General features: G+C 34.5%; 1 protein-coding gene across 2 annotated transcripts in view; it reads left to right on the top strand.

Moving 5' to 3' along the window:
* The window catches only part of LOC113492454 (neural cell adhesion molecule 2-like), a 105,884-nt gene that overhangs the window by 67,049 nt on the left and 26,794 nt on the right, over positions 1-12,041 (top strand). For both annotated transcript variants that reach the window (XM_026869900.1, XM_026869902.1), the window contains exon 4: positions 11,310-11,420. In XM_026869900.1, coding sequence (XP_026725701.1) covers positions 11,310-11,420 — 111 coding nt within the window. The remainder of the gene's footprint in view (positions 1-11,309; positions 11,421-12,041) is intronic.

Genomic DNA, 12,041 nt, shown 5'->3' on the forward strand with positions numbered 1-12,041 from the left:
TCGAAAAAATAAAGTGAGAAGTTTATACGAGTGAAAATTGAACTAAATTTGTCGACAGCTTAATATATTATGTAAGCGGTGACGTACACAGTTGTAGATAAATTTGTAGCTTGTTCTGGTCACCGAAAACTGTCACAGGTAAATAACGGGTTGTACTGTACAATTCTATTATCGGGGGATTTTTATTAAAATCCTTGAAAACATGTAACGAAAAAATATAGAACGTGGAGAAAATTGTTTTGTTCGAATGGAATATTCCTAATGTCAATTAAAACGTAGCTTAGTTCATTATTCCGTTAGCTGGTTACTTGCGAACCTGATAAAAGCGTGCAAATGTTATATTTGCATACGGTTTTATCTCCACTGTTATTTTTATTTTATGAAAATTTTGCTCCAATTTAAGTTTTATTTTTCTTTTTATCATAGTGTAGTGTGTTATCAGTAGTGGGATAGGAAAAAAACAGTATTTGATTGGATTCATAGTAATATAAAAATTATGTAGATAAAACAATTCGTGTATTGACTTTTTGCTCCACATCACATCATTTATTCAAGCTTTGAAATGTTTCTCACCAACAGCTAACCAGCAAAAATCGTTCAACAAAACTACTGCCAAAACAATTCTAAACGAAAACCAGCCTTCAAATATAAAACAGAATTAATCCATCTTTCTGTACATTTCAGTGGTAAATATAATTTACAACGCGTCCGTCGTTTGTCCGTTTGTCAGCGTCATCACACAACAACTAATCATGATCTATTCTAGCAAACAATAAGCGGTGACGAAGCGATTTCAATGCAATTAATAAAATGTTGCTAATGTCGTTTCGAATCATGATTATATTAAAGCGATTCAATTTTGTTTTTAGTTATTAGTCTATTGTTGTCGAGGAGTTTGAACATATTTAATCGTATTAAAATTTTCGCTAAACTTCAGAGTTGGTTTAAATTATAAGAGCTGCTGTTGTCAGGTCAAGGATTTCTTCCGAAAACAAGTGATTTTTCCTTCTCGAAACCTGAGGATGTCCTCATGCAAAAGTTTTTAAGAACATTTATATGACTGTGCTTATTCAATCACGTATCTATTATTCTTTGCGTTTTTTTTTCGTTTTTGCTAATGAAATGTTCGGCACCACTGGTGGCTTCAGTTCGGTTCCTTTCGGATTCTGGAACTGTACAACGTGTGTTGCTTCGAGACAACAGTAAAACATCCTTTCACCTGCATACCTGCAATTTGTCTTCATATTTCGTTCTGTTGGCCTATTGCCAGCCATAGCCAAGCGCAGGGTATTCTCTTATTTATGATCGAGAGGTAAAATGAGGTTCCGTTTGTATGTTACTTTTGATGAAGTTGAAAGCCTCGGAAATGGATTAACTAGTCGCCCTTAGGACTACGACTTAACTACGAACAAGTGGTACGAATCCAGTTGACTTAGTAAGAACCTAGCTGAGTTAATTTTGTTCTTTATTCAATGGAACTCCAAAATTTCGGAAGGTACTTTATTTTTTCACCCAAAAGTCTTTCTTAGCTTTGTCTCGCCGTTTTTAAAACTACGTGGTAGTCGATATTTATTTTTGCCTATAATACAGAATTAAAACATGAGTACGTGCTTACAACCTTTCAAATAATAAAAGTCGGCCGAAACATTTTCAAGCCAACTCCACATTGATATTAATTTACACATTCAATAAAATTTCGGTCACGTTTCAGTAACTGATAATAGCTGCAATCGGTAACAGACCTGAAGTGGTTCCGTACCCGTACAGCAATTACAAATTGGAAAGATTCCAATACAGTGGCTTACAAGTAGGAGTCGTTTACAACCACTGCTGTAGCTAATTGCTTTTTACATTCATGACTAGAAGCGTGGAGAGCTTGTGGTGCACTGACTGGAGCGATTATCGACCTGTGAGAACGAGCTAATGTTTTTGAGCCAAAATACACGACGGATAAACTTCAGCCCGTGGTCGGAAACATCTACGAAGCCTTTTGTAGTAGCATCATCAGTGTCATGTCATCTGTCTGCCACACTCTTCGTATTTTTAAAAGGATTTTCATACAGTTTTATGGCAACGTAGAAACATTGTTTTCGTAGAAAATTGCGGCTCTAGGCAGTGTTGGCGTTTTTTAAGTTTTTTTCGCTTGTGTATCCATCTGACATGAACAGACGCAGGAACCAAATTGGTGCAATGCGTTGCAAAGCCTTAGTAGGTCACATCGATTTAATTTGAAAAGATATATGATGCTACCATTTTCATTTCAATATTTATTTCAACTTTTATGCTTTTAAAATGAATTTATAAGGTACACACACTTTGTAAAGAACACCCGTCATGCAAGAAAAATAATAACAGTATTCATTTATTACTCCACTTTAGTCATTTTTGTGCAATATCAATAAATTGCTCTTGTTGATATTAAATCAATATTTTTTATCGCTCTATTTTCTGTCCAATAAAATAATAAGAAATTCCTTCGTCTATATATACTAATGTATTATACTTATAAGAACATGGAATGATATAAAATCTGTATCTGCAGTACAGGAAATTCGTTTAATTTTCAAAGTATGCTATGATGACGACACTTCCTGTGACTACTCCTATTGGTAATTCCTAAAAGAGGATTAAAGCTAGTGTGGAAGCGAGATACCGCTACGTAAAGTGTAGCCATCTCCTTTTCATGACAGCGAAAACAGTGAATACTTTTCCTAGGCTTATACACATAGACTTTAAACAAGTGTCATTTTTCAAATCAGATCAATATTTTACCATCACAACCAAACAGACAACTTGACATTCCAATTAGTGTCCAATTAACGTTTTCAATAGAAGCAAAACATTTTAGTTGTGGAGCGACAGTTACCATCGGAAACATCGAACCGGCACCGATAGTTTAGAAACTTTTTGTATCACGCTTCTGTAGTTTACATAACTAAAGTGGGTCACTAATCACTTTCGAAGTTATTAAAGTCTTCTTCAGTGGATACAGTTGGGACAGCTGGGGTTATCTTGTACTAGCTTTGAATTATTCAGCTGTTATTGTAGGTGATTTGTTTATAGTTTTTTTTTGGTTACGATTGGATATTGATTTGGTACTGACATTGCTTAGCATTCTTAAAAATAAGGAGGTTCTTAAATGGTACTACAATTTTTAATGCAATATTTTCCCATTGAATAAAACTATTCATTTGAAAAGCTTTAAATGAATAAACAATAAAATTCGCTGAATATAAAATTTTATGAGTGTTAAATTCAATATGTATTTTTATGGCTAAAATTAAAACGCTATTCGATATTTTATGATGGCAAAGCACTTGTACAATAATATTTAGTTTTCATCAGTATAAGGTATAAATAAATGCCTGGAGTTTGTCTTCGCATCCTTATTAGGTTATTCATAAAATACTTGAGACATTAAAATCGGACACTTATTTCAAGGCGCTATAACTGAATCAGCAATAATATTTATTAAAATATATTTTTTCTTACAAAAGAGACACGTAGTCCCTTTGTGTTTCATTAAAACGTGTATGATCAAAGAACTTTTCAATTTCTATAAACGTCCACCGAAATACCATTACAGACATTTTCAATAATTCCGAAACGAAATTAGTTCCGGGAACCGTTCGGGGTCCATTCGACATTCGCCCGAATAATAATAGAATATTAATAGAAAAAAAGATTTTTTTTCTCACCAGTTTTCTTTCTTTTTTGAATTTTTAATTTATCTTCAGTTTCTGCTTTGGACTCTTGAGAATGGAGAAACTTTTGAAGTAGTATTTCGTGAACAATTGTAAATATTCATAAGGAATGGTTGGTTTATTTCTTTATGGCTGTTTCAAAACTTCGGTTGAATCAGACGTGTATTATTGGAGTTTGAATACTCAAATAATACAAGAGATATTTTTGGCAATGTTCAAATGATAACCACACAAAATATTAGGAAAATATCGGACACGTTTATTTATTTTATGGAGAAACTAGTAGAATATTAGATAACAGCCAGTACGTGACATTCGAAACTAGCCCGCACTATTTCAAATAATTTTATTACGGAATAAACTAAAATATAGAAGGAAAATTATGATGACCATGTTACTACAGCAAATAAAAGATAATTTTTCAAGACGACCGTCACCACCTTAGAAATAGACGTTCAAATTTAGCGAAGAAATATGACCATGAAAGATCTAGTTTTATTTTTATAATAAAATGGAACATCCAGTTAAAACAAAAAAGAAAATTCTACAAATTCAGCTATAGAGTTTGATAGTTTGAAATGGAAATCTGAAACATTTTTTCTCATATTATGCCGATTCGCGGAAACTCAACAAAAGAAGAAATATTATTCTAATTTCATATTTTACACTAATGAAATATTTCAAAAGTGACATTAGTTTTGTGCGGAAATAAATTTTCCTTTGGATATTTTGAAAGCGTATTCATTGGATCCTTTCAATGCCATAATTTAATATTTGGTGACCGATTTTTTATCCTTCACAGGAATTCTCAATACTTGATATTATATTTACATTTGGATGTATATTGATATTGGTAAAAGAAACTGTTGAAACTGTTGAACTGAAAGATATTGTTTTAAGTAAAACCTTTTTCAGCATAAAAGCCAAAGTTGTTTTCAACATCATGCTAAAGTATGTTCAACATCTTTTACGTATGACATTAAATAGGTATGTTTTATTCATACCAATGTAGGTAAGTAAGTTACTTTGTAAATATAATTCCGTTCCCAACTTTCCCAATATCATGTCGTTTGAAGCAAGGCTTTCGTCAAAGGTCGAGAACATTCGGACCAGAACTCATACTTCAAACATTCTTGTTTATCGATTACCCCACTTCAAAAGACTCATAACCCAAGAACATTTTTGTAGCTTTATGAAAAAAATCTAAATTTTAAACCCCGATTATAAATGACAGGTTGTCGGGAGCAAAATGTGCGCCCTGTGGTCACAAAGACTGGGTTTACTGGTTATAAGTGAAGTCGGCATTTGTTGCACGCGACAACATCACGCTATAAAGAACAGGAAATAAAGTGCGACGCGAAGTTCAACTAAATAATGTCATATTTCAAAACTATTTCAAGCGTAGCGTTGAATTTTCTTTCACAATTTTATAGCACTTAAGACATTTTGTTCAAAATGTATTTTTTAAAGAACCGGTAGACTTAAAAAGGTTCAGCGAGTCGATAATACTGGCAAATTATTAATCCGCTGTAAACGTATTGACGGCTTATTGCGACCAATTGATCCCATTTTTCTCAAATACCTTTAACCTTCACCATCCTCAGGAAAATTGCCTGCCGTTTCGGGTTCAGCCCAAAATATTAGAACGCATAAACGTAATTCAAATACATCTGTACATAATAGCAGTTTTCACGGCACATTAGGTCCACACTATGAATAGGTTATTTCGCAAAAGGACAATTTCCCATTCGTCCGCTGCACGCGCGTGCTACGTGCCCTCTCTTCGTAACTAGTTGTGCGATTAAATTTAACTTCTGCGGACGTTTTTTGGACTCATACGTGAACAAATTTTCTTATTCCTGCGTCTTGGGCCCTACAGTTGAAGGGCAAACATTCGGGACACGCATTTGTTTAGTTAAGGTGATTGTTTGGCGTCAGTTTGGACTCACTTCAATATACTTGATTTTTATGTCATGTTTCCTTATTGGCTATTGACGGGCCTTCGCCTTGACCGGGATTTTATTGCGTAATTGAAATACTCAATAAGACTAATTAATAAGTTATTTGGCTGTGTCAAATAAATGAAAATTCGCATTAAAATAAAACTGTTAATTTATTCATTGCTATTCATACACAACATGAAGAGTTAATTTTCAAAGAATAGAAAGCGCGTTCGCGCTTCACCCGTTTTTTTTAAATGTTTTAAATTCAAAAAGTACGAGTCAAACAGGGCCACATCCACTAGACTCTCACAATTCACATTACTGATCAAGGTCTTTCCAAGTCCTGTTACGCCCTCACAACACGAGCGTGAACATTTCCAAACCCATTCGTTGTCCATCACCTTACATCATTACGTACCCTTTCCTTTCCAAGGATTGTTTGGGTCCAAAATCTAAGTGCGTCGGGATACGGCTCGGATACGTCCCGGATACGGCCCGTTATTCATTTATGCGGGCGATTACAGCTGTTGTTCTGTTCTTTGGGGTTTAAGGGATCCCGATTTATTCCATCTCAATGTGTGAGGCAAGTGGATGGAGATTATTAGAGAACGACTGAATTAAAGTTAAGCCAGAGATGGCCGTACAGAGAAAATATTTGGAAACAACTCAGTGGTAACTGAATTAAGAGTCCATTGTTATATTAACTAAATAAATCTGTTAATGTCTCACATTAATGAAATCCAGTATTTTTCCAAGCAATACTAGTTCAAGAATTTTCACAGATGTTTACTATCAATTAATCTACCTCTCAGCTCATCCCACATAATTTTCCCTCACCAACACGTATCGCAAGCTTTACTCTGATAATCAAACAAATAGCGTAAATTATTACCGAAAATTCGTTAACGTTTAATAGATAGTCTTGATACAATGAGCGATGTAATTATTTCGAGACAAAGAGTTGACGCCGACGTCGAGAACAAAGAACGTACGTGTCTCAGGCAAAATCGAGGGATTACAGTAGCTTGGCACAGACCAAAGGTATAATTTACAGAAACCGATAATGTGCGAATTTAAATCCCAGGTTATTGGAAATTCAAAGCGAAACAATTGTATCTTAGCCGTCATCATGCTTTAAGAAAACATACAAAGTCGTCAAAAAGCTAAATTTAATATTTTGTATGATAGACAATAACAGTCTAATTTCATGGAAACGACTTTCGTATCCCAAACGCAAAACGTCCGTGACCGATATCATTATCGTTCGAATATTTAAAACATTTTCCATTCCCGTATGCAGCGCCATCTATGAATTCTTGATAAAATAGATACGATACTTCTAGAAATACGAGGAAAAGCTGTTGAAACAATATAGAAAAGATACGAAGCGCAAACACGAGATGGAAATTTTTGCTTGAACAAAACAAGTTTGAGAATTCAGAAATTTTTGTGTTTGCTGCGGTACGGCAGCTTCGAATTCAGGAAATCGAAATTTAATCTGAACTCCTATTTTAAGCCAATTTCATGCTAAACAATAAACGTAAAATTTTGAATATGCATTAATTAATACTTGGAATTTTATTTGAGTTACAAAATGAAGAAACGAAAATAATCTTTTTTTTATCAAGAGTCTTGTCTATAGTATGATATGGGTACAAGACCTGTTACATTCTAGACCTAACAAGTGTTAGAACATGACAGGTCTTTAAAGTAACCTTTCGTAGGAATACTATAGTATAGAAAGTGACTTTGTAAGATATCAGTATCAAAGGCGATCCGATCCAACAGACAGAGACTGCGCTGAAACTGTTTGCATTAAACAGATATGTGTGTTGCTGGGACTTATGGCTATCGTTTCTGAATGGCATTTATCTATTAGAACACCAGTTACTATCTCATTTTATTCTCTATCTTTTTGTTCTACATAAGGTCCTGCATTAGCGTTCACTAAAAATGTAACTTCGATATTTCTGACAAATATTTGACCCCGAATAGCTTCATATTTTTAAAACGATTTGCACTATTAAAGTGATAAAAGGTTCGTTATATCAAATTAAATTTCAAAAATTCAGTTGAATTCGTTAAAATAAAATCTGCGTGTTTATTCAACGACACAAAAATCCTAATGACCCAATTTTGTTTATTTAAGCTTGAAACGTTATTTTCAACATAAACTTGACACAGTGTGCCGCACTGCGTAATTATAATTCAGTCTAACGGATCCCCAATTAATGGAAATTCGCACATGAGACGCTTAAATTAAAATGTTAAACGACTCGTTAACATCTCGTAACGTGATTCTTTTCACACGCACTCGTGACGCTGTCGCCACGCTCCCGCCACGCTCACGCCCCGCTCACGCCCCGCACACGCCACGTAGATGCCTCGTCGTTCATTTTAAATTACCTGTTGGGTGTTTAATTAAATGAATTTTTAATTCTCTTTGCTTGTTGTATGATTTTATCTTCGCAAGTTATAATGGAATCGAGTATTTACGTAACGCTTGTGAATTGCTAGCTATGTAGGTGTTTTGTTTTTTTTAATTAGAGAAAAAACATGCTTAATTAAGATTTAAGCCACTGAGAGATACTTGAAGCTATTTAAATCGATTTAATCTGAATTCACAAAGGTGTTATTTATTTATTTTTTTTCTTTTATATCGACTTTGATGTCGTAGGTACATAACTTCAAAAATGGGTTAAGTCGTTACACTAGACCATTAATACATAACAGAAATGTTTTCGAATATCATGCGTAAATTGTTTATTTTGATTGTTTAACGCTGTGGTTTAATTTTGAAGTCAAACACGCTCGGATTGCCGGATCACTGCTGCGTAATGTCATGGATTACGTACATAATATTATATATTTCTCTTGATTGGACCAGCAATGCATATTGCAGTACTATCGTTTTGTAATGCTAATATTATTATACAGTATTGAGATCATCTATACTTATGGTTAATCATATATAATTCTGCTTATTCCCGGGTTCACTTCATGGAAAGAGATCCGATCCTTTTTAAACGCGTACACGGAGTTACAGGTTCCACAGGTACGGCATTGTTGAGAACTTGAATCATTAATGCAAAATTTGAAGTACATCATATTCGCTTATTAATTAATTATAAAATACTCATAAATACAAAGGTAACATAACCGAAGTATCGATCTGATGATCTGATGAATTAGTTCAGGTTAGCTTGGTTCTAAAAGAATGAACAGAGCCGTGTTTCTTAAGCGATGTGAAATTCAAACTGTTCAGAGATCATGGCCTAGTTCGCGTATTGTGAAATGTTTTTATTTGTTTCAAAATCGGTGGATTGGTTTATGTTCTAAAGTGTAACAGCCGGAGTCACTTAAGGTTCTTGATTAATGGTCTCCGTACGGACTTTAATCGAGCCGTTCGTAGTTGATGCTGTTAGGTCTACATGCCCTATAATCGGACTAACTGCGTCTCTAGCAACGTTACCAGCCTACAAGAACCTTCATTTAATTTTGACCGCTACAATGTAGCTTTTCAAGGCAGTATTTCTTGAAGAGAGATGTATTTGTTTGCATGTATAATATTTGTAATATATTTTTGTGTATTTATTTATTTTAGTAATATGCTAGACCAGGATAAGGCACTATTTATAACGATTCCTGTACAACACACATTCCTTTTCATCTATCAGCTCCACGTAAAATACGTAACTCCCAAATTAGTGTAACCTAAACTAATCAAAGGGTTTAATTAGTAAATTGAATACTCAAATTATTCATCACTTGCCCCAAAATTGGCCTTCATTATTTCTAGCGAAGTCAATGTGAAAGAGCTGAAAATAATAAAATCAGGCCAATTAGCTTCGAATCCATCTGGGTTCTTTAATCATTAGCCGAGCGTCTGTCAGGGCGAGGTCATGAACTTTAACGAGACTTCAATCCGATTTCACACGTGAACCGTGCCCACGTATAACGTATATATTTCGAAAATTCTGACTTTTACCTTTGAGAGTCACACTGCTTCATTAATGGTATGGTTAAAATGATGATCCAATTTTTTCGTTTAATTGTTTTAATGAATCAACAAGAAACTGAACATTGTACATTCTATTCCTTATATCTTTTGTATATTGTCTGCCCGTCGACTTCTTGCTATCATCATCATCATCCACAGCCTTTATCCTCCCACTGCTGGGCATAGGCCTCACCTTTCTCGTGCCAATTTCTACGGTCCTGTGCTAGCCTCATCCAGACTCGACCCGTTGCTATACATACTGTTTTTTTAACTATTTATATCTGAAGAGTCTACTTATATCTTCTCCAGTACTGAGTAGACAACAGAATATCTGTATAAAGATTAAAATTAGTACCACGAAACAGAAAAAAGGTTCAGAAAATCGTATTCTTCTTAATATTGCCACTGAATTTAGCATATTCCGAAGTGGAATTTGTGTGATCTTAGCCAGATAAAACAAGCCAGCAACATCTAGCTCCCGGGACTTCTATATTTTAAACTGTATCAATATCGTGTTATCGATCTCTGAGATTTGGTTATGAATACGTCTGGTTTCGTCTGCAAGTTTAGCCTCAAGCATTTCCATCTGTCCTCTATTAGCCTTGGATCTGATAACTCCACATTAACTAAGAGCTAAAGTTTTTGTCATTACGTTTTCACACGCAGGCTAAATTGAATCAGATAAAACTTCCACTAAAATGATTTGCGTAGTTTGAACTTCGATATACACTTTGGCAGCTAAGTAATGGAGGGGAACTATGGTTTTAACCCCAAACTCCTCAAGCCCGTTATGGGTCTTTAAAGGGATCATTTAATTGAAGTTAGTAAATCAAATAATAAGATTTACTAGGGAGACCTTTTATCATCATGCCTCTATGGACGTCCACATTTGGACATTGGTGTCCCATGGATTTACATATTGAACGGTTTTTGGTCGTTTCCAGTGGCACTTAGGATCTTATTTAAGAAACCTGTTTATCGATATTGTGATTTTTAAAATTAAAGGAACTTATTGGTAATCTTTAGTTTTTAATCTAACAAATATGCGTTTTTATCATAGTTTTATTTTGAAGTTTGAAGGAGGTCTTACATTCTTGTTTTATTAAAAACATCCCATCTTTTCAAAATTTATGAGCTTTTATTGAAAATACATCCGAGTTTTTATAAAGTTATTAAATTTTTGGTTAAAAACCAAGTTGAAAAATATCCTTTGGAAAATTAATTCAATTTTGGAGGTGCGAACACGAGAGTTAATATAATTAATTTTCCTTCGCACGTATATTTTGTTAAATAATGAGATAGGCAGCTCATTTACACAAATTTTCTGGCATTAACTATAATATCATTCAATTATCAGGCGCGGGAACTTTTTAAACTGAGTTATTGCTCTTCAAGTAATTACGTGGTGTATCGTCATTTAAATTGTCTGCATTCACATAATTGTGTATGTCTTTCATTCATGAAACATACGGTACACGAGGTAAAGCAAGTCTTTGATACGAGATGTGGGTGGACGGCCGTCTTTTAAACACTGACGTCATCAAATATCGAAGACATGCATATAAGCCTAGCATAGCCTCACGTCCCAATGGCATCAATCACTCGTTAGTTCAGTTTATTGGCCAAGGTAAAAAGAGGTTTTAACGCAAGTTTTATTTCCAGCACCTCCAAACCGCCCCACCATAATGGACGCGAAGACCAGGAGTCACACGCGTCTTCTCGAGCCTTACAACGAGGGCGACACACTGGAGCTTGTCTGCGAATGTTTCGGAGGTAAGATTTGTTTCTTAAATCATTTGTCCCCCAAAAATCCGTTTTAATCAGGAGACCCGTACCGCAACACGCTATTTACCCAATCCCTCTTAGTCCACTGATTAATGGAGGTGTCTCAAAAGGAGGGAAAGCCTGAAGCCCGCAGGCGTTTGGACAAGAGGTAAAGCCTTTATCTACACGGTGCGTATTAGATGTGTTTGTTTGTCTTCTGCAAGTTACGATCGAAATGAAATATCTTGGGTTTTATTGAGAAATTTTCCGACCATGTTTTCCTTTTCAGGAAATCAATTTCTAACTTATCTTGTTCATTGTAGGGTTTCATTTTCCTGATATGTAAATCGATCAATTAATAAAATATTTACGTCAACGGTATCTAAAATTCTTAGAAATATTCCAAAACAGGTATTCCCATAAACCTAAAATGAATTGAAATCTTCGGTGTAATTGCATCTAAGCCTGAAATATTCATAACCTTCCAAACTTAATCTCATAATCTGATTAATCAAATTCCTGGATTTGAGCGGCTTATCTTTGTAATGATAATTGTACCTAGCTACAGGTATATTGAATTACACAAGAAGTAGAAATTGAGGAAATAACTTTTCAAGCTCATTTTTACAT

This window comes from Trichoplusia ni, chromosome 4 (genome assembly GCF_003590095.1).
Source record: "Trichoplusia ni isolate ovarian cell line Hi5 chromosome 4, tn1, whole genome shotgun sequence".
Lineage (NCBI taxonomy): Eukaryota > Metazoa > Arthropoda > Insecta > Lepidoptera > Noctuidae > Trichoplusia > Trichoplusia ni.